Genomic DNA, 22,773 nt, shown 5'->3' with positions numbered 1-22,773 from the left:
CGCGCCTGCGCGGCACCGCCCATCTCGTGACGAGCTTCCGGCCGCCGCGCTTCGGGCGCCTGGCGGACCCGAACGCGGACGCGCGGGTGAGTGGTGTGGCCCCGGGCCTAGCGTCTGACCGTTCCCCGGGCGGCCGTGTCTGCGGAGGCTCCTTTTCAGCGTGCTCGGGCTTACGGTGGCGTCGGCCCCCGGCCGGGAGCGGCTCGCTGGACCGCAGCTCTTGGGAAACGCGCCGTTGGGCCGCCCAGCCGGCGACGTTCCCCGCGGCTTGTTGAGTAAGGTCGGTAGCAGCGGGCACGCTCCTCGCCGGTTCGGTTGGGTGGGGGGCCCGCTTGAAGGGTCTTTTCTAAAAACACGAGTCGGTTGCTACCAAAAGCCTGAAAACTTTAAGAAACCATGTCTGCAGCTTCTGTAGAGAAGTCGGGTCTGGCGGCCCTGGACCCAGGATCGCGCGTGTCGCCGGTCTCCTGCGGCCGCCCCTCGAGGCCAGACCGTTCGCCCGCCCGCCCGGCGCGCCGGCGTCGTCGGCCGGCGTCGGGCAGGCGGCCCCCTCGGTGCTCCTTCCCAGACCGGAGGCCGGACCTGGGGGTTCCAAGCGGCGCCGCAGCCCTGCCGGGGTGTCGGGTTATTGCAGACCTCTTTCTAGACGGACGCGCGTCGTCACCCTTGGAGTAGCGGCGGCTTCGCGCGCGCCGTGCGCGCCGGTGACGGACCTCGGGGCTACCTCGGAGAAGAGGGCACGGCCCCCTCCCCGCGCCCCGCCGCCTCCTTCGGGGACAAGGGAGCGCGCTCCACAGTCCCAGGCCTTGGCCGTCGTCGGCAAGCGATGCCGCTGGAACCCCCACGTCGTGGCGTTTCCCGGCGGCGCACGTCGGGTGCCCCAAGGGTAGGCGCCCGGACAGAGAGCAAGCCGCGGAGCGGGCTCTGATGGCCTCAGAGGTCGGTGGCCGCCGGCCGTCCTAGGAGCTGAAGAGAGCGGAAAGCAGAGTTAGGAAGGCGCTAGGACGTTCGGAGAGGAGACCAGCGACGGGAGCGGCAGCAGCCAGGGACACAGGGAGGAACCCGAGGGAGCCGTGTGGCCCAGGGCCGAGGAAGGTGTTCCCGGGGCAAGCAGCTGTCTAAGAGTGACGTGGGAGAGAAGGACGAGACGGGCCTCGGGTTCAGCGGCAGTGAGGTTCTCGCGCGACCTTGCGACAGCGGCTTCATTGCGGCGGTGGGGTGGAAGGAGAGGAAAGGAGTGGAGGGCTGGAGGTGGCTCGGGGTTGGGCTGTGAAGAAGGGAGCGTGGGAGCCGAGGACGGCGGGGGGTTGAGGTGCTTTACGATGGGAGATTTCTGAGCGGCTTGAAGCTGATGGGCGGGAGCTAGTGGGGCGAGAAAGTTCGCCCGCACGGGAGAGAGAGGAGTAACGAATGAAGGCCTCTGGAAGAGCGGGGAGTGACATGCGGAGCGTCAGGAGAGCGACGATCGCTTTGGGGATAAGACACGCGCTTTTCGTAGCAGAGGGAGGGAGGGAAGATGGCTTGTAGTTGCAGGTGAGCTTGTGTGTTCACTGGAGTGAAAGCGAAGGAACTCTCGGGTGGCTTCTGTCTTCACCGTGAATGAGGGAAACAAAACATCTACTGAAAACAAGAAGGGAGATAAGAAAGCTGAGGCTTAAGCAATGTGGGAAAGATATGTAGTAGCTGGTGTGGAAAACCTCGTGCATAACTCACGAGAAAGCATGCTGGAGTTTCAGGATTCCTTTGAATTTGGAATTTATTCTCATATGATCTAGGATCAGGTAGAGTTTTAAGTAGCGTACTTACTTTGGAGACCAGAGTTTACGCAGACTTTTTATTTCATAAGTATTTATGGAGCACCTTCATATCCTGGCACCGCACGGACCGTGTTAACTCAGTCTGTATCTCCACGCTTCTCTCCTGAACTCTTAGACCTTCGCTGTTAGATATCTCATGTTGTGTATACATGTTTACAACTGAATTTATGGTCTTCCTCTGCAAGCCTCTGTAGATTTCACAGCAAAGAATACTGCCAGAAATTAAGACGGTCATTTCGTAAGATTGAAGCAGTACATTCATCAAAAAGTTGTAACAATTTTAAACAGTTTTGCACCTAATAATAAAGCTTTAAAATACATGAAGCAAAACCAAAAATTTTTTTAATCAAAACCCAATTGTAAGTTGGTGTTGTAGATTGTAGTTGGAGGTTTCAGTACCCTTTTCACAATATATGATAGAACAAATACTGAGAAAATCACCAAGAATATAGCTGAATGATACCGTCAGCCAGCTTGACCTAATGGACATTTATGGAACACTTTACACAATACCAGCAAAGTACACATTTTCAAGTGTATTTACCATTTACCAAGATGGATCATATTCTGGGCTACAAGACAAAGATGTTCTCTGACCTCAATGTGATTAAGTTAGAAAATCAGTAATAGATATCTGGAAAATCTAAATATTTGGAAACTGAATGACTCACTTCTAAATTACCCATGGGTCAAAGGAGAAATCAGAAGGAAAATTAGAATTTTGAAGAGAGAAAATAAACATGTGACATTTTAAAATTTGTGGAATGTAGCCAAAACTATACTAGAAGATCTCAAACCAATAATTTCAGCCATTCATCTTAAGAAACAAAAACAAGAGCAAATGAAACCCAAAGTGAGTACAAAAAGGGAAATAGTGTCAGAATGGGAACCAATGAAATAAAACAAAAACAGAGAAAAATCAGTGACAACAAAAGCTGATTCTTTGAGAAGATCAATAAAATAGAGAAATCCCTGACCGTATTGAACCGGAAAAAAAAAAAAAAAGACAAATTAACAATATCATGAATAAGAGTAATGATGTCGGTGGTAAAGGGATAATCAGAACATGAACACCTTTATGCCAACAAATTCAGCAGTTTAGACTAAAGGAACAAATTCCTTGGAAGCCACTACCATGGCTCGCTCGCTCACTCAAGAAAAAAAATAGATAACTTGAATAGCTTCATATCTATTAAAGCATTGAATTTACAGTTAAAAACTAGAAATATTACTAATTCTGCATAAACTTAAAATTGAAGAAAGGACGTATTAACTAGCCCAGCCCATTCTATAAGGACAGCATTATTATGACACTGAAATTTGACAAAGACATTACAAGAAAAGAAAAAGATTAATATCTCTTGTGGACCTAGATACAAAAATTCTTTTAAAACATTTTTTTAGCAAGTTGAATCCAACACTGCGAAGCATAGTACAACATGACCAAGTGAGGTTTGTCCCAGGAATGCAAAGTTAGCTTAGCATTTGAAGATTGATCAATGTAATTTACACTATTAACAGAGTGAAAAAGAAAACCAAATGGATCATCTTACTAGACACAGAAAAAAACATGAGAAAACCCAACATCTATTCCTAATTAAAAAAAAAAAAAAACTGCCAGCAAACCAGGAATGAAATGAAACTTCACCAGCATATTAAGGGCATTTGTGGTGCTCCTGAGTGGCTCAGTTGGTTGAGCATCTGACTCTTGATTTCAGTTCAGGTCATGATGTCAGGGTCATGAGGTTGGGCCACATCTGGCTCTGCACTGAGCATGGAGCCTGCTTGAGATTCTCTCCCTCTCCCTTTGCCCCTCCCCTCCATGTGTATGTGCATTTTCTCTCTCTCTCTCCCTCTCAAATAAAATAGGGCGTTTATGAAAAGCCTATAGCTGACATACAGAATAACAAAAGGCTGGATCAGTAACAAGCCAAAGTTGTCAGGTCTTACCACTCCTGTTCATCATTGTATAAGAAATTCTAGCCAGTGTAATGAGGCAAGTAAAAAAAAAAAAAGCTTCCAGATTGAAAATAACAAGATGACATAATGGTTGAGGACATAATGAAGATGACACAATCTTATGAAGATGACATAATTGTTTATATTACTTTCCCAGTCTTGGTACTGTTGACATTTGGGGCCAGGTAATTCCTTGTTGAAGTGAAGGGGTGGCATTGTCTAGTACATTGTTGGACATTTAGCAGCACCCTTACCTCTGTCCCTTAGATACCATTAACATATGTCACTTGCCACAACCAGAAGTGTCTCCAGACCTTGCCAGATGTCCCTCGAGGGACATTAGCACCCTCAGTTGACACGGCTCTATGTAAAAAAAAACAAATGGGATCTACAGAAAGAGCTACTAGGGCTAGTAAGTGAATTTAGCAAAATTGCAGGGTACGAGATCAATATGCAAAAGATAAGTCCCATTATTTCTGGATAACCAGCAAGATAGTGGAAGTTGAAATGAGGGGAAACTGCCATTTACAACAGCATCAAAAAATATTAAATGCTTGGGATAAATTTGGAAAAAGATGTGCAAGATTTAGACACTGAAAACTAAAAAACATGGCTGGGAGAAATTAAAGACCTTAATAAACGGAGAGAGAACACACCATATTCATAAATTGGGAGATTGGGTCAGAGTGATTCTTCTCAAACTGATCTATAGATTCAGTGCAATTCCTGGCAAAACCCCAGCAGCCTTTTTGTAAAAATTGACACACTGATTAATTTGGAACTGCAGAGGAGGTAGAATACTCCAAACAAGTTTGAACAAGGACAAGTTATATGCTTACATTGTATAACTTCCGGGCTCATTATAAAGCCACAGTAATCAAGGTAGTATGGTGCTGATTGAAGGTACATAAGTAAATCAGTGCATCAGGATAGTCAGAAATTGGCTTACAAGTACACATAAGGTCAGTTGTTTTTTGACAAAGGAATAAAAGTAATTGAAGAAAAGAGTCTTTTCAAAAAATGTTGCTGGAAAAATTGGATATCCATATGTTTAAAAATGTTAATCGATATCTTGCATTATATACAAAAATTAACTCAAAGCATAAATCTAAATGTGAGACCTGAAACCATAAAACTTATTTTAAAAAAGTGAGGTATTTTGGTATGACACTAAAGCACATCAGTGAAAGAAACAGTTAACCTGGATTTAATCAAAATTAAAAACTTCAAAATATATTGTTGAAGATATTCAATAGGTGAACAGACAAACTGTGGTATATCTATAAAATGGATTATTATTCAGCAGTGAAAAGAAATGAGCTGTCAAGCCATGGAAAGACATGGAAGAGCCTTAAATGCATATTGCTAAGTGAAAGTCAGAAAAGGCCACATACTGTATGATTCCAGTTACATGACATTCTGGAAAAAGAGAAACTATGGGGACAGTCAAAAGATGAATGGTTGCCAGGGGTTTCTGGGGGAGGGAGGGATAAAAAGGGGGAGCACAGGATTTTTAAGGCAGTTAAACTTCTGGATGATAGTGTAATGGTGGATACAAGTCATATCTTTGTCAAAACCTGTAGAACGCTAATGTGAACTATGGACTTTTAGTTGGTGATAGATCAGTACGGCTCATCAGTTGCACCAGCTGTATCACACTAATGTGATGTTAATAATGGGAAACTGGAGGGGCCCCTTGTATCACACTAATGTGACGTTAATAATGGGAAACTGGAGGGGCGCCTGGGCGGCTCAGTCGGTTGAGCATCTGCCTTCGGCTCAGGTCATGGTCCCGGGGTCCTGGGATCGAGCCCCGCGTCGGGCTCCCTGCTCCACAGGAAACCTGCTTCTCCCTCTCCCACTCCCCCTGCTTGTGTTCCCTCTCTGGCTGTGTCTCTGTCAAATAAATAAATAAAATCCTAAAAAAAGGAAACTGGAGGGGGAGTGGTGAAAAGATACATGGGAAGTCTACTTTCTGCTCAGTTTCTCTGCAACCCTAAAACTGCTCAAAAAAATAACCCATGAGGGGTGCCTGCGTGGCTCAGTCAGTAGAGCCTGCAATTCTTGATCTCAGGGTTGTGAGTTCAAGCCCCACATTGGTTGTGGGGGGCTACTAAAAATACATAAATTTATTTTAAAATGGCCTATGAATTTAAAATACACATATATAAGTATATGCAAATGTGTATGTGTGAATATACTGTCAGGAGAATGAAAAGACAGCCCAGAATAGAGAAAGTATTTACAAACCACATAATGGACTTGTATCCAAAATATATGTTTTACTTGTGTGTGTGTGTGTGTGTGTGTGTGTGTGTATCTACACAGAACACACACATATAGAGGATATATAAAGAAAAGTGCATCATCTCTGCATAATCTTCCAGTAATTTACAAACTCCTGAACAGGCAGGCACACAAGGTTCTTTGATTTAGTCCCCGCTTACTTTAGGGGCACCTCCTAGTTTGAACCTTGTGCTCTAGCCTCGTCGCACTCCTTGCACTTCGCTGCACACCAAGCAGGCACACACACAGCCACTCCCTTTTTGTCTGTTTCTCACAGCATTCTTTGAGGATTAGGAGACATTACAAATGAAGTACTTGGGACGGTGCTCGGCACATAGTTACTGCTTGACAATGTCACCTATTCTTGCTGTCGTCTTGTCGTAAATATTTCCAGACTCAGCTCTGGCACGTCCCGTTCTTAGAGCTTTCCCAGACTCAGTTCCCCTACGCGCCCTAATGTGTGTCGGCTAAGATTATCCTATTCACGTTTGCCTCTAATGCCGAGCACAGTGCGTAATGCCCTGCGGGGTCATAAGCTTTCAGTTACCTCCCCTCTTTTATATGAAATTTCAGCTTTTCCTTATTCCCATCAGGATTTTGAAATTCTTTAGTCTCTTTAAACAAAAAAAATTATCCCTCAACTCCATGTTCCTCTACTTAGTCTTGTATTTACTTCATTACTCAGTCTTGTATTTTTTTAATTACCATGAGTCTTAAAAACATGATGAAAGTAACATGTAACTAACATGTTTTGAACCTATATGCTGGGTACTGGTTTTTGGTTTTTTTTAACCCTGGTAAAATACACAATAAAATTTACCATCTTAACCAGCTTTAAATGTGCAGTTCAGTGACATTAAGTACATTCACACTTTTGTGCAGCCATCACCACCATCCATCCATAGAGCTCTTCATCTTGCCAAACGGAAGCTCTATTCCTATTAAACAGTAACTCTTCCTCCTGCCCCACCTGGCCCCTGGCAACCACCATTCTGCTTTGTGAATCTGACTACTCTAGAGACCTTGCATAAGTGGGATCATACAGTATTTATGCTTTTGTGACTGGCTTATTTCACTTAGCTAGCATAATGTCCTCAAGACTCATCCGTATTGTAACGTGAGAATTTCTTTTCATTTTTAAGGCTGAACGATATGTTGTATGTATGTATGTACCACATTTTGTTTAGGTATTCATCCATAGATAGACACTTAGGTTGCTTCCACCTTTTGGTCATTGCAAATAATATTGCTATGAACACTGGTGTACAAATATATCTTCAAGTCTCTGCTTTTAATTCTTTTGAATATATACTTAGAAGTGGAATTATTGGATCCTATGGTAATTCTGTGTTAATTTTTGGAGGAACCATACCGTTTTCCATAGCAGCTGCACCATTTTACATTCCTACCAAAAGCGTGCAAGGGTTCCAATTTCTCCACAACCTCCCAACACTTGTTATTTTTCATTATTTTTATTATAGCCATCCTGGAGGATGGTTACCTCTTGACTTTGATATACTTTTCTCTAATGTAACCTAATGATGTTGTCCACCTTTTTATGTGCTTGTTGGCTAATAATATATCTTCTTTGAAGAAATGTATATTCACATCCTTTGGCTATTTTTTGAATTGTGTTGTTTTTTTTCTACTGTTGAACTGTAAGGGTTCTTTACATATTTTGGATACTAAACTTTTCTCAGATATATGATATGCAAATATTTTCTCCCATTCTGTGATCATCTTTTCAATTTTGTGATAGTGTCCTTTGAGGCAGAAAATTCAAATTTTGATGAACCCCAATTTCTATTTTTGTTGGTGCTTTTGATGTCATATTTAAGAGTCCTTTGCCAAATGCAAGGCCATGAAGATTTTCTCCCAGTGTTTTAGCTCTTACATTTAGGTCTTTGACCTATTTTTAATTAATTTTTGTATGTGGTATGAGGTAGGATCCAAATTCATTCTTTTACATGTGGATATCCAGTTGTCTCAGCACCATTTGTGGAAAAGACTGTTCTTTCCCCATCGAGTGGTTTTGGCAGCCTTAGCAAAAACTAGTTGACCATAAAAGTAGTGGTTTATTTCTGAACTCTTAAGTTCTCCTCTATTGATCTGTATACCCTATGCTGCACTATCTTGGTTACCATAGCTTTGAAGTAAGTTTTAAAATTGAGAAGTGAGAGTCGTCCAACTTTATTCTTCTTCTTCAAGATTGTTTTGGGTGTTCCATAAATAGTCAAAGGTTCCTTAAATTTCCATGTGAATTTTGGGGTCAGCTTGTTAATTCTGATTAGAAGGCAGTTGGGATTTTGGTAGGGTTGGCATTCAGTCTGTACATCAATTTGGGAAGTATTGCCATTTTAACAACATTAAGTCTTCCAGTCCATGGATATCTTTCCATTTACTTAAGTCTTTAATCCCTTTCAACAATGTTTTGCACTTCCTTTGCTAATTTGTTACTATTTTTGATGCTACTATAAGTGTAATTGTTTTCATAAGTTTTTTTCTCAGATTGGTTTTTTTGCTAGTGTATACAAATGCAGTTGATTTTTATATATTGATCTTGCTTCCTGCAACCTTACTGAACTCATTTATTAGATGTAATAGTTTTCTTGTGTTGATTCCTTAGGATTGTCTTTGTGTAAAATCACATCCCCTGCAAATAGAGATAGTTTTACTTCTTCCTTTCCAGTATATATGCCTTATATTTCATTTTCTTGCCTAAGTGCCTTGGCTAGAACCTTGACAGTGTAGTGTTAAATAGTGTTGTCCCTGATCTGGGGCAGGGGTGGGGAGGTTGTTCACCATTGAGTATGATTTTGGTGTGAGGTTTTTGTAGATGCCATCTATCAGATTGACAGAATTGACTTCCATTCCTAATTTGTTGACTGTTTTTATCATGAAGAGGTATTGGATTTTGTCAGATGCTTTTTCTGCATCTGTTGAGATGATTGTGTAGTTTTTGTCTTTTGGTCCTTTGATGTGGTGTATTACAGTCACTAATTTTTTATTTTAAACCAACCTTGCATTCTTGGAATAAATCCCACTTGGTCATGGTGTATAGTCCTTTTTATACATTGGTGGATTCCATTTGTTAACATTTTGTCGAGGATTTTTGTGTCTATATTCAGTATTCACTGATTATTTAAAAACAATATTTAAGAAAATTTAAACATAAAAAAAATCTAAAAAACAATATAACAGATATATGTTTCCTAATTTAGCCAGTGCCTAAAAATCACATGTAACTTTTTGTCTTATTTTTTTGGCATGAATTTTTTCACCCTCCTTGCTCACCCCCCCCTTCTACTCCCTCCTCTCTCTTATCCCCTCTCTCCTGAGAAGTAAAGTGTTAAGAGTTCAGTGCTGGCCATGATGGAGTAAGCCGCCTACAGGCTTTCTCTCCTGCTGATGACAGGTAAAAACTCGGGATAAAATATTAAAAACAATGCAAAGCCAATAGATTGGGAAGGGTATTCGAAACTTGGAGCAGTGACCACATAACTATGAGTTTTCCACTTTTTAACATCTTTTTCCCATTTGACCTTTGACCATGGGCCAGCTATCCACTATGGGGCTGTGCTGTGAGAATTGCTGCACATACAGCAAAAACTCTGAGAAACCCCTTTCTGCCTAGAGGAACTGTGGAAAGGGGCCCCTGTAAGCAGAAGCATGTGAGGGAAAGGCAAAAGAACTAGAATACTCAGAACAGTTTTGGGAAAAAAGAAGAACAAAGTTGGAGGGCTCACTCTATCAGATATCAAGACTTACTATGAAGCTGTAGTCAAGACTGATATTGGCAGAGGGATAGGTACATAATAATCAACTGGACAGAATAGACGCTCCCAAGGTAGACCTACACAGATGTGGCCATTAACTTTTGACCAAAGTGCAAAGGCAGTTCAGTGGAGAAAAGATAGTCTTTTCAACAAGTGGTATTGGAATAATCAAACATCCACCTGCAAAAAAGGGAAGCTCAAATATACCTTGCACGTTATATTAAAAATTATATAATAGTAATAAATAATTTATAAAAATTATAAAATACATAAAAATCTATCGTACACTGAAAGTAAAACCAAAAATTTAGAACTTGTGGAAGAAAATAGGAAATCTTTGTCATCTTGAGTTAAGCAAAGCATGGTTAGATATGACACCGAAAGAATGATCCATGAAAGAAAAGTGAGGGGCGCCTGGGTGGCTCAGTCAGTGAAGCGTCTGCCTTCAGCTCAGGTCATGATGTCAGGGTCCTGGGATCGAGTGCCATGTCAGCCTTCTTGCTTAGCAGGGCGTCTGCTTCTCCCTCTGCTGTTCCCCTGCTTGTGCTCTTTCTTTCTCTCTGACAAATAAATAAATAAAATCTTTAAAAAAAAAAAAAAAAAGAAAAGTTGAGCTAGACTGCATCAAAATTTAAAACTTCTGTGCTCCTACAATGGTAAGAGAATGAAAGACAATTCACAGATTGCAAGCAAGTATTTGTAAATTACATACCTGACAAAGGACTTTTAACCAGAATATATAAAGAACTCTCAAAACTCAACAATACAAATAACTCCCTCAAAAATAAAAGATTCTAACAGACACTTTGCCACAAAAGGTGCACAGATAAAAGGCACATGAAAATACCCGATTATCGGTAGGGAAATGCCACACAAGATACACTACACATCTATTAGCACAGCTAAAATTAAAAGTTAACTTTTTAAAAAATCCTACCAAACTTAATTGCTGGGGAGTATGAGGAGCAATTGCAATTTTCACACACTGCCAGTAGGAGTACAAAATGGCACAGCTCCTTGGATGAGTACTTTGGCAGTTTCTTACAAAGTGAAACATGCATTTACCCAGCAGGTGCATTCTGAGGTATTTACCCAAGAGAAATAAAAACATGTTTACACAAATACTTGTGTGCAAATAGTTATAGTGGCTTTATTTATAATCACCCAAAACTAGAAACAACCCACGTTTTCCAGCTAGTGAATGGATGAACAAAGGGGTCCACCCATACAGTAGAATTAACTACACAGCAGTAAAAAATATATTATTGATACTCCCAAAACATGGGTGAATCTCAGGCACATCATGCTGATTGAAAGAAGCCAGACTCGGAAGGTTCCATGGGGTATGAGTCCATTTATGGGACAGTCTGGAAAGGGCAAACTGATGGTAACAGAAAACATGAATGGTGTCCAGGATTTGGGGTGGAGGAAGGCTTGACCACCGAGGGCGTGCTGGGGGACAGAACTGCATTGTGACTTTTGTCATGGTTACACACCTGTGTGCATTTGTCAAATACAGGCCTGTACACCAGAAGGGGCGATCTTTATGTAAGCTTTAGGAAGTGAACAAAGTGAGAAATAAATTCTAGAAACATCAGAAAGCTAAAGCCCCATTCTCACCCCAGCTCCCACCCCTCCTTGCCGAGGTCATGGCAGTGCTGTCATGAAATTGGTGAGTGCCAGCCTTGCTTGCTCCCCTGTTCTTACCGTGCATGTTTGTATAATCACGCTGTGTTCTAAACGTTTATATAAATGGTACAAGAGTACGTGTATTGTTTTTGCAGCATGATTTATTTCTCTCAATATTGTGTTTCTGAGTTTGATACATGCCTAGATCTATTTCATTTATCTTCACTTCCTGTCTCCGTCGCTCGGCCGCCATCACAAAACCCCGCGGACCGGGCCTTCAACGACAGACCGTTGTTTCTCACGGTTCTGGAGGCTGAAGTCTGACATCGAGGTGGCGGCCTGCAGACGGCCACCTTCTCGCGGTGTCCTCGCCAGGAGGCCAGCGACCTCTCCCCTCTCCTCCTCTTCTGTGAGGACACGGATCCCATCTCGGGGATCCCTCACCTCACCCCCGCCTGAGGGCCCCCCTCCTGATGCCATCCCGCGGGGTGTAAGGGCTTCCACGGAGGAGTTTGGGGGACGCATTCAGTTCTTAGCACATTTAAACAACTCATTTAGTGTTTAATAATAGAGCGTTTTTGACATTTATTAAAATAAACTACACCAGTGCCTGTCCTGTGCGTCTCTGTTCCCTTGTCCACACGCCTGAGGCTACACCCAGAAATGGAGTTCCCACCTTGTACAAGGGATGTGCACACCACACTTCACTAAAAATTTTTGTCTTCATATGAGTGTAGCGTCCTTTACATTCCCACGACCTCATCACTCTTGACAGGCTTTTGTAGACCTTAGTGGTACCTCATTGTTTTCACTTACATTTCCCTAGTTGCTAATGAAGCTGAATATCTTACATGCTTGTTCTCAGTTTGTTTTTCTTGTCCAGAAATTGCCAGTAAGCCTCTCCTTTATCTATTTCTGGAGGCGGGGCTCATTTTTGTTTTGTCTTGTCCTTGCGACGGGCTGGCACTCTGTTTTAGTCCAAGCCTCTGGGACTTGGTCCTATAGAACATCCCACATTAGGCTACAGCCGTACCACCCTGAACACGCCCAGTTTCGTCTGGTCTCGGAAGCCAAGCACAGTCGGGCCTAGTTAGTACTTGGATGCAAGAATATCCCACATTTAGGATGAAAGTGTCTAACAGTGCAGTGGTCTGGTGTTGGGGTCATGAGTTTCAGGCTGGTGACACAGCGTGTAGAGTGCCTACCATGTGTCTATGTGCCTTCTCTCGTTTCTCCCATTTCTAGAGGGGAGGCAGGCACTGAGCGTGGTGGCTCCTAGATGACGGTGCTCAGCAGTGAAGTGGTGCTCTTCCTGCAGGCTGGAAATACAGGGGCCTCCTGGGAGAGGACTGGTGGCAGAGTGGGTCCTTGCAACCACCACCCAGCCCCCGTCGGGAAGGGCATCCTGCTCTCGGGCACCAGCCCACCCTGTGTCGCAGCAGAAGGCAGCAGGGGTAGGCCCCGGTGGCACTCTGGCCTGCTCAGACCTGTGCTTCTTCCCAGGCCCCACCATGTCCGAGCCCCAGAGCCCAGAACCGGCCCTCATTATACAGGGAGACTCCCCCACGGGCACGAGGGATGAGGACGCTGCCGACGGGATCCAGCACTCACACCGCATGCTCAGCTTCAGTGACGCACTCCTGTCCATCATCGCCACTGTGATGGTCCGTGTGGGGCCCCACCCAGAGCCCCTCTCACAGCAGGACCCCTGGCCACCCCCTCTTAAGACGGTCTTCTGGTAGAGCTTGGCCCAGTGCAGACCCTGCCCCGTCTCAGCAGTGTCCTGGGGTCTCCCGGCCACTCAGGCAGCTGGGTGGGTGGGGGGAGCAGTCCAGCACTGGCCCAAGTTCCTGACACCATGGCATCCAAGGAGTGGTCTGTGCACGGCCCAAGAAATGTCCCTTGGTTCTTTTTGTGTCTTTGCTCATAGATCCTGCCTGTGACCCACACGGAGATCTCCCCAGAACAGGTACTTGGGGACCACAGTCTGCAGTATCCAGGGTGAGGGTGAGGGTGCAGGAGACTCAGTCCATAAGCTCAATTCTAGGCTCCACCCAAGATGTGCCTGGCTGGGAGGGCTGGGGCGAGGTCGTCTTCTGCTCCCTTGGCCACCCTGGTTGGCCCCAATCCTGGCCTGCAAATAGGGTCAGTGCCCTCAAAGTGAGCCTTAAGGGTGGGCTGAGAATAGAAAGTGCAGTAGCCCATCTGGTTGTGGGCCTGGAAACCTGTTCCTTGCTCCCCCGGAGTGTCTGTCACGGTAATTGGTGACTACTGGGCCAGGGGCCTCCTCAGTGCACAGGGGCACATGGGTTTTATCATAGAAGTGAGTGGGAAACGGTTTTCTAAAGCAGAGTTTCCATTTGTATTAAGAGAATACTTCTGTTTTATAAGTTAAGTGGTGACACACAGCACCTCAAAAGCTGGACACGATTTCAGAAAACTTGAAAGTCCCCGGGCATGCCTGTGTGAGCGTGCCTCGCTCAGCCCCTCAGTGTGAACGGGGGCATGGTTGGGGCACAGAGGAGTGAGGGTAGGAGGTGCTGGGGCTGCCGGGCCCGCCAGCTGCCGTCTGGGCTCCAGGCCCAGCCTAGCACGCTTAGCCTGGATGCTGTTGGGAATCACAGGAGCTGCTTAGACTTTGTCTTTTGCATCTCTGGAAGAGTGACTGGTACCTCTGGTAGGGTTTTGAAGAGAATTAAGTAGAAATGCAGGTCTAGCCTGGTAGCAGCAGCGGCCAGGTGGAGGGCCTGGTGCCACTCTGCTCCCTAGCTGCCCTCTTCAAAGGCGACCTGCTGCCCACTGGGGCCCTGGTGCTCACCTAGCTGTGCTTGCCCCAGAACCTTCTCTGGGGAGGGCCTGGGCCTGGGCCGGGTCAGAGACCTCAATGCCACCAATTTCAGAATGGGGTGTGGATGAGGGGCGCCTGGGGCTCAGTCGGTTGGACGTCTGACTCTTGGTTTTGGCTCAGGTCCTGACTCACGGATGGTGAGATCAAGCCCCGCGTCGGGCTCTGCGCCCAGTGGGGGAGTCTGCTAGAGATTCTCTCCCTCTGCCCTTCCCATCCTGCGCGTGCTCGCTCTCTAAAAAAGTAAAATCTTTAAAAAAAAAAGAGAGAGATTGGGGTGTGGATGTGTGACGAGATGCCAGGTGGCACAGGAAGGTGTATGCAGTAAACCTCACTTCCCTGCAGTTGGGGTCATCTTTTTGGAGAGCAGTACTTGTCGCTGTGAAATCTCTGTGTGTGTTAGCTGGTTCGTGGAGAAGCTCTGCGCCAGAAAGTTGTGCGGCGGTCTGGGGGCGCCCACAGAGAGGACAGTGCTGGCAGGTGTCAGCTAGCAGGCACTCCTCCCGACTTGAAGGGAAAGACCAGTCAAGGCCAAGAAAACCTAGCAATTCAGACACTCTGAGTCCTCAGTGAAGTACTGGGATATTGGGTGAGACGCCCAGTTGCAGGTAAAGAACCAGAGAAAAGAGTAGAGTGATTAGTTTTCCACTTGGAGTTTTTGCTGATAAAGTCCAAGCTTTGTGTCCAGCTCATTTCCATTTTCCCCATCATGCTTGCAGGTCACTTCCCACCTGGGGCAGGTGCCTCCACGACCTCCCCAGGCTTTATAGCTATGTCAGATTGGGATACCTGGCAGCTCGGTTGGCTCTCTGCTCTGGACAAAGAGTCTCTGCCTCAAGAGCTGTCATTTCAGGGGGAAGCTCCACACGGGATCCCCCAATAGGCACCTGTGGGATGTGGGGCATGGGTGGTGTGGAGCAAGGGGAGGGGGCTGGGAGGCTACCCTGAAGAGGGGCCTCTTCTCAGCAGGGAGGGGCTGGGGTAGAGGCCGATCCAAGGACCCTTCACAGGCCCTGCATGGGGCCGCCCTCTGGCTGCCGCAAAGTCAAGTCTCTGATGCTGACGCTCTTCTGTTCTGCCAGTTTGACAAAAGTATACAGAAACTTCTAGCAACCAGAATTGCTGTTTATCTGATGACGTTTCTCATCGTGACTGTGGCCTGGGCAGCACACACAAGGTACGGGGTCAGGCTGGGGGCTTTTTCCAGACCGAGATCCACTTCTTTGTGGCTCCCTGGATGTGTGTGCCCCGTGGCTACAGGCCTCCGCTTGCTTGCCTCCACATGACACAGCGTCTCCCGCTCCCACGGGCACACACGCTGGGCCTCGACCGAGCACGGGGCAGGGCAAGGGCAGGACTGCAAGCAGACTGCCCTATGCGTCCCCGTGGCGCTGCACCATGCATGCACACTCCCTCTGCCCGGTCCCGGGACTCCAGCGAGGAGGAAGAGGCTGTGCCATGCACACTCCCAAGCGAGAGCCTTCTTTTCGGGAGGAAAGGTTCCTGGGGATCTGCCAGGGCTGCAGGGGACCCCTGACCCCCAGGTGGGGCAGGAGGGCTCTCAGGAAGAGCTTTGGGGTGGGATGTGGGCACGGATGCCCTCCATTATCGGTCTGCCCTTGCAGAGGAAACACTTCTGGTTGGGGAGTGCCGGGCGAACAGGGAGACTTGGAGCCCTTCAGACGTGGGCGCTCGCGTTGACAGTGTCTTAACATTTTACGTTACAGACTTGTTTTCAGCAAGTTGACCGTTTCTGGCGGGGACAGGCGGCCCTTCGTAAGGGCTTAGGGAAGGGCATTTCCCTTCCACCTCGATTATCCACGGAGCGTGAGAAGCTACAACCACCCTCTGTCTGGTTTTGCTGGCGGCCGTGCAGGCGGCCGATGTGGCTAAGCTCCTGTCGCTCCGGCAGCATGCACAGGGCCACACAGAGCCTCACGTGTGCGCTGGGTCATCGATGGCCACCCTTGGCCACAGTGCCCAGAGCGGCACAGATCCGCCCGGGGCCCTCACGGCTGTGCGCGTCCCCCCAGGCTCCATGGGTCGCCAGTGGGGCTGCCGTCCCGAGGGGATGCAGCCCTGAGTATTGGCCCCCTTGGGCCCCTTTAGGCCCCTGGCTGGATGCAGTCACCCCAGGTAGGGGCTACTGAGGCCCACTGAGCCCTGCCCGGGGAAGGTCTTGTCCTCAGAGGGTCAGAGCCCTGCGGGGTCTCCACGGAGGAGCTGGGCGAGTTCCTCAGTTGCTTGTGGTCCCTGGCCCTGTGTTTAGTTTTCTGTCACTCCTTCCTGCCTCCATATCAAACCATCTCTCTGTTCAGTGGGGTGTTTCAACAGCAGGTTTAGTGAATGGCATCCCTGGAAGGACTTGCTTTTTTTTTTTTTTTTTTTTTTTAAGATTTTATGTATTTATTTGTCAGAGAGAGAGGGCACAAGTAGAGGGAATGGCAGGCAGAGGGAGAAGCACACTCCCTGCTGAGCAGGGAGCCCAACGCGGGACTCGATCCCAGCACCCTGGGACCGTGCCCTGAGCCAAAGGCAGATGCTTAACAACTAAGCCACCCCAGTGTCCAGGACTTCCTTTTTTAAAAGTGGCCTTTGGACACGAGACCTGAAGAACAAGTTCCCTGGAGGTTTGAACTCCTCCTTCTCAGGTTTCCAGTCTCCCAGAGAACTTGGGGCGCCTCCCAAGGGCATGTCCTCCCTCTGCAGCTCCCTCCGTGGCTTCTGCATACCCACCCCGGCTCTGTTGGAAACCATGCACCCCAAGTTACAAGAGTCCGTGAAAATGTGAGCAGTGCAGTTTCTAGGGACTTAGGGTATCCTGTTTATATTTTCAGTGTCTTCCAAAGTTTGTACAGTAGGTAGAATTTTAAATTTGGTTAAAAATGATATATTTGAGGTACCTGGGTGGCTCAGTCCGTTAAGCATCAGGCTCTTGATTTTGGCTCAGGTCATGATCTCAGGGTTGTGAGATCGAGCCCTGTGTCGGGCTCCACACTGGGCCTATAGCCTACTTAAGATTCTTTCTCTCCCTCTGCCCCTGCCCCTCCCCCTTCTGCCAAAATGACATCTTTTATTGACATTTTAATCAGCAAATGCTGGAGCATGTGTATGATGCAGTTAGAGTCTCTTTATTGACAGCACATCTTTCTGATTTTCTTACACGGTTTAGACTGTTCCAGGTTGTTGGGAAAATAGACGACACGCTTGCCTTGCTCAACCTGGTGAGTCGTCCTTTCATTTCTTGAGAAACGAGTATGTTTGTAGGCCCATCCTCTGAAGAGGGCAAGCAGGGGCTCGGCCTTTCTGGCACCTCTGGTGTACGGAGCCTGGAACCCACCACCCACTCCCGGGCTCCTCCCACGTCCTCCCCCGGGGGCACCCCTGACAAGATGAGCCCCCTCCCCTCCTTGTTGGGCGGGCGAGGGTGTGAGCTTCCTTGGGGTCCAGGAGGTAGACAGTGACATGCCTCTGGGGTGGGGCACTGCCAGAGGTCACCCTCGGCAGCAGGGCCCGGAGCCACCTGCCTGCCTTCCCCTCCTTCCCTTCCTCCTCCTCTCTAGGCCTGCATGATGACCATCACCTTCCTACCATTCACCGTGAGTACCTGCACTTTCCTCCCCGGGGCCAGCCTGCCCTCCCCTGGGCAAGAGGACTCAAGATCCAGGATGCTTCCTCAGAAACTCTCAGACCAGCTGGGTGATCCAGGGCCCAAGCACAGAGTTACAGTCACAGCTGCTTTGAGGGTGGGGCATACCTAGGGTCCCCAGGCTGGTTGAGGAAGGGAAAGCCTCCCCAAAAGGGGCCTGCCATGGCAGAAACACCAGCTTGGCCTCTTGCGGGCCCAACGAGGGGCATCCCGTCCGTGCCCCCCCCCAACGCTCGCAGCTCTTGCCTGGCCCCCATCCCACTGCTGCTGTCTCAGGCTCCTCCCCAGCAGCCCCTTCATGCCTGCCCCCACTCTCAGTTCGGACAGAACTGTGCTCTGGGTGGGCAGGGCCGTGTGTCACGGAATTCTTCATGAATTTGATGACATTTCGGCTTTAAAGGCTTAAAGCATTCTGTGGAATTGCTCTGGTAGAGAGGCACACCCTCCGGGTCTACTGCCAGATGTGTGTGCCCGGCTGAGAGCAGGAGGCTCATGGGCTCCAGGGCCCTGCAGAACCTGGTTTTGTCTTGTCTTGTGTTCTTGGCTGCAGTTTTCCTTAATGGTGACCTTCCCCGAGGTGCCTCTGGGCATCTTCTTGTTCTGTATGTGCGTGATCGCCATTGGGGCTGTGCAGGTAGGACACCCCAGCCTGCCTCCCCTCCCCCATGCGCTTGTCCCCCTGGAGCACACGTCCGCACGTGTGGCGAGGGTTGTGCTCACGGGGCATGCTGTAGAGTGACCGCCCAGGCCACCTGCCACGTCTGCAGCAGAAGATGCAGAGGTTCTTAGAGCCTGGGCTTCCTGTGCTGGCCGGGAGAGAGGGTCGGTGCCCTGTGGTGCCTGGTGGGGCAAGCCTCTCGGAGACCCCCGCCCCACGTGGCCCAGGGAGCCAAGCAGAGGCTCCTGTCCCCTGTCCACCCCCCAGAGCACGGCATGGTGAGCCTCACCCATGCGGGGCTTCTGTCCGTGGACATGGTGGCAGGGGTACCTGGCCAGAGGCCCCTGCCTCTGCCTGCAGCCTGCCTCTCCTACAGGCGCTGGTTGTCGTGTATGCCTTCCACTTCCCCCACCTCCTGCACCCCCAGATAGAGCGCTCCGCCCACAGGGCCCTCTACCGGCAGCACATCCTGGGCATCGTCCTCAGGGGCCCGGCGCTGTGCTTCGTGGCTGCCGGCTTCTCCCTGTTCTTCTACCCTTTGGTGAGTGGGGGGGAGCAGAGGGGCGGGGAGGGGGGACTGTCTCACTGATGCCCCCGGGAGGGTGGGCCTGGGGGGAGAGAGCTGTGCAGAGGTCTCGGGGGACCACCAGCACGTGGCCTGGTGCCCAGGGTGCCAGGGAGCACAGCCGGAGAGAGGGCCTCCCCACCACCAGCGGGACCTGTTGTGCAGGTGAACGGGCACCGCAGTCAGCCAGGCCTGCATGAAGAGACACAGGGTCCGATGGGGGCAGCCAGCGGGCCATGACCACCCACGTTTTCCCCAAGCGGATGAAGCTTTAAGACGAGATGGGAGAGACTCAGATGCCCGGAGTCTGGGCTGTGCTTGTTCCCTGGGCGAGTAAGGGGTCTACATGAAGCCACCGGGGCAGCCGGCACCGGATGGCTTCTGGGGGGAGGGTCCAGCAGCATTGCCGCGACGGCAGGCGAGAGGCGCCTTAGGAAGGACGGTGATAAACCGTGGGGAATTGTCCTAAAGACCCACATGGAGGGTACGAGCGGCCCAGAGGGAACGCAGAAGATCCCACTGAGAAGTGGAGGGGGACCCAGCCGGGGACTGGGACACCCAGCTGAGGTCAGAGGTCGGGATGCTTCGCATGGACAGCTCTGTCCACACTACCACCCGCGCGGGAATGCCAGAACTTGGAGCTGTGCCAGCCGGGTCACAGAAATCAGGGTCGGCTAGTCCCCTCTTAGCCATTAGCTAATTTAATAGGCATGTTGTTCTAGAACACTTCCATCATCCAGGAATGCAGAGAAATACAAACAAGCAACCGTCTCACAGCTGATTGTGGAAGCTTTATGCGTGGCTCCTACCTGGACCTGAGCTCTCGTGAAGCGCAGTCAAGTTTCAGGCCCAAAGCATCGTAACTGTGAAAAAATGGTTGATGTTGTTTTAAATGTCTAGTAAATATTTCAAGAGACTCCAAGTTTGAAACAGATAGGCTAGCGAGGGCCACTGCCGAGCATCATTCCCTTGAGGATGGAGCTGCCTGGTGGGGGCTGAGCGGCCAAGACGTCCAGAGGTCAGGCCCGGGCAGGTAGAGCGGGGGAAGGTGCACACTGGCGTGTGAGGTGAGGGCAGGCCTCAGGACACTGCTTGGTCTCCTCAGTCTTGAGCATGTTTGAGGTGCAGGGGTGCTGGTGGGAGGGATGCTGCAGGGGTGCTTGGGGTCGGGCAGGGCGTCCTTGGCCGTGGCCTCTAGCAGGGTTGCTCCCAGTGGACAGGGCAGGGCCAGAGGGGGTTGCATTGGACAGGAGTCAGCAGTAAGGGCATAGGGTCTGAGGCCGTGTACACGTCCTGGTTTCAAGTTGGGACAGTCTCTCCTGGCTGTGCATTCAGGGTGGCCGACAGCACGTATTGGCTGCACCGAGTCAGGGCTTGAGCAATGACAAAGGTCATTGCATGGAGGTTCGGAGGGACAGCTGGGCTGTGTGGAATGGGTGGCCTGGGTGAGCCGAGCGGAGGACCAAGGTAGTTTGTGCCCACTGCCAGGGCCTGGGCCAGGAGCCCGAGCTGCATGGGCAGGTGTCCAGTGTGTCCTGGGGGACAGCAGGTGCCACAGCATCGGGTCCATGCAGAGCTGGGCAGTGACCGTGCCCCGGTGGGACGAAGGCAGTGGGGGAGGGGACACCTGAGCCACCAGACTGGGGGAGAGGAGACTGTGGGAGGGCCCCGTGGTCAGTAGGCAGGGGCCTCAGAGGACGGGGTCACTCAGGCCGTGGCGCTCTGTGATGGATCAGTCGGCTCTCCATCCGCCCTCCACTCACCTGTCCATCAGCCTTCTTCCCTCTGACCACTTGCCTCTGCCCCCTCACCTCCTCACCTGGAGCCCCATGCCCACCGCCACCTGTGAAACAACACGCCCGAGCGTCCTGACCCCCAGGTCCTGCCCATTGCAGCCTCCTCAGCAAGCCCATGGCCTCCGTCCTTCCAGACATTCCCTCAGCCAGATGCTGTGTCGGGTCCACCTTCCAGATCCAAGCCCTTCTCACCAGCCTGGTCCAGGCCACCCTGTCCTCCCTGTGGACCACCTTCCTCTGATGCTGATGCCCACAGGGCCCAGGGCCTCACCTGCTGGCATCCGTTTAGATGCCCCTTGTGTTGTGTTCCCAGCCCCGCACCAGACTCAGATCCCTCGTCTCCTGGGGCAGCCCTCCTGCCGATCCTGCAGTGGTCCACCGCCTCCCACCTGCGTACCTGCGTCACAGCTGGGCGGCACCTCCCTCAGGGTGTCTGTTGAATGATGCTTGCGATGCGGTCTCTTGAAGCATGGAAAACGGGCTTACAGATAGATCTATGACGCATCTGAAATGTCCCGCTGTCTCCCTGCTTGTGCCATGTGTATGGCCATCATGTCCCCACATCAGCTGACCTTGAAGTACTGGGTGTGCAGGACAGAGGGCCTGGTATGGGACAGGGCAGGGGCAGCAGGAGGAGGGCCGTCCCTGCAGGGGTGCCGGCTGGGTGGTGTGGGGCCTTCAGGGCTCATGCTGCCAGGGCCCAGGACAGGGGATCTGTTGAGCCGCCCCAGGACCCAGCCCTGCACCCTTTCTCAAGTAACGTGGTGGACGCACAGCATAAACTTTATATCACCGGGTCCACTGCCACCTGTCTGGTCCAGAGGCATTGTCTCTGCAGCCACCACTCTACCTACTTCTGGAATGTTCTCGTCACCGCAACAGAAACCCCACCCCCATTAGCAGTCTCCACCCCCCACCACACCCTGCTCCCTGGAAAACCCCTAATCTACTTACTGCCTTTCTGGGTAATTTGTGTAAATGGAATCATAAAACATGAGGCTTTTATGTCTGGCTTCTTTCATTCAGCATAATGTTTTCGAGTTTGTTCGTGCGGTAGCAGGAGTCAGGAATCCACCCTCCTGTTGGACGGTCATGGGAAGGACCGCAGTTTGCTTACCCATTGATTCATCCACGGACACTGGGGTGCTTCCCTGTCTCAGCTGCTGTGCATGATGCTGCCGTGAACACGGGGGTGCCGGCCTCTCATCCAGACCCTGCTCTCCGTTCTCCGGGGAGCACACCCAGACGTGGAATGGCTGGGCCGTGGGCTCATTCTGTGCTTAGTGTTTTGAGGACCCTCCACGGTGTTCTCCATGGCGGCTGCACCCCACGGTGCCCGGGGTTCCGGTTGCCCCACGTCCTCGCCAAGGCTTGTCGGTCTCCGCTCCTTTGAGAGCAGCCGTCCTGTGGGGTGTGGGGTGGGGTCTGCCCGTGGTTTTGACCTGCATTTCCCCGATGGTTGGTGATGCTCAGCACCTTTCCCTGTGCGGGTCGGCCACTGTGTATGTATCTTCTTCGGAGAATTGTCTGCTCAGGGCCTCCGCCCACTTTGGGTTGGGTGTTGTGTCTTTGCTGTGGAGGTGAAGTTTTCCGCCTGCCCCGGGTACCACAGCCTCATCAGCTGTGTGGCCTGCTGGTATTTTCCCACATTCTGTGAGCTGCCTTTACATTCCTCTGGAAATACTCTGATGCACAGAAGTTTTTCAGCTTGATGAGGTAGAATTCACCTGTGTTTTCTTCTGTTGCTGGTGCTGCCGTCCCTTTGGCACGGATGGCTTCTGGGTGGGATTCCA

At 49.8% G+C, this 22,773-nt stretch overlaps 1 protein-coding gene across 4 annotated transcripts in view; it reads left to right on the top strand.

The window, feature by feature from the left end:
• Positions 1-39: 39 nt before the first annotated feature.
• Positions 40-22,773, top strand: part of TMEM175 (transmembrane protein 175) — a 26,071-nt gene continuing 3,337 nt past the window's right edge. Inside the window, exons 1-8 of one of the 4 annotated variants that reach the window (XM_028087213.2) lie at positions 40-280; positions 12,971-13,131; positions 13,398-13,436; positions 15,395-15,489; positions 17,485-17,536; positions 17,876-17,911; positions 18,512-18,595; positions 18,996-19,160. In XM_028087213.2, the coding sequence (XP_027943014.1) occupies positions 12,979-13,131; positions 13,398-13,436; positions 15,395-15,489; positions 17,485-17,536; positions 17,876-17,911; positions 18,512-18,595; positions 18,996-19,160 (624 nt within the window). In that variant the 5' untranslated portion in view covers positions 40-280; positions 12,971-12,978. The remainder of the gene's footprint in view (positions 281-12,970; positions 13,132-13,397; positions 13,437-15,394; positions 15,490-17,484; positions 17,537-17,875; positions 17,912-18,511; positions 18,596-18,995; positions 19,161-22,773) is intronic. The other 3 variants (XM_028087221.2, XM_028087229.2, XM_028087237.2) reach the window with 3 other exon arrangements.

The sequence above is a fragment of the Eumetopias jubatus genome, unplaced genomic scaffold (assembly GCF_037043125.1).
Source record: "Eumetopias jubatus isolate StellerSeaLion01/CBP00866 unplaced genomic scaffold, mEumJub1_p1.0 scaffold_2, whole genome shotgun sequence".
Taxonomy (NCBI): Eukaryota; Metazoa; Chordata; class Mammalia; order Carnivora; family Otariidae; genus Eumetopias; species Eumetopias jubatus.
This window is presented reverse-complemented; position numbering and strand designations above follow the sequence as displayed.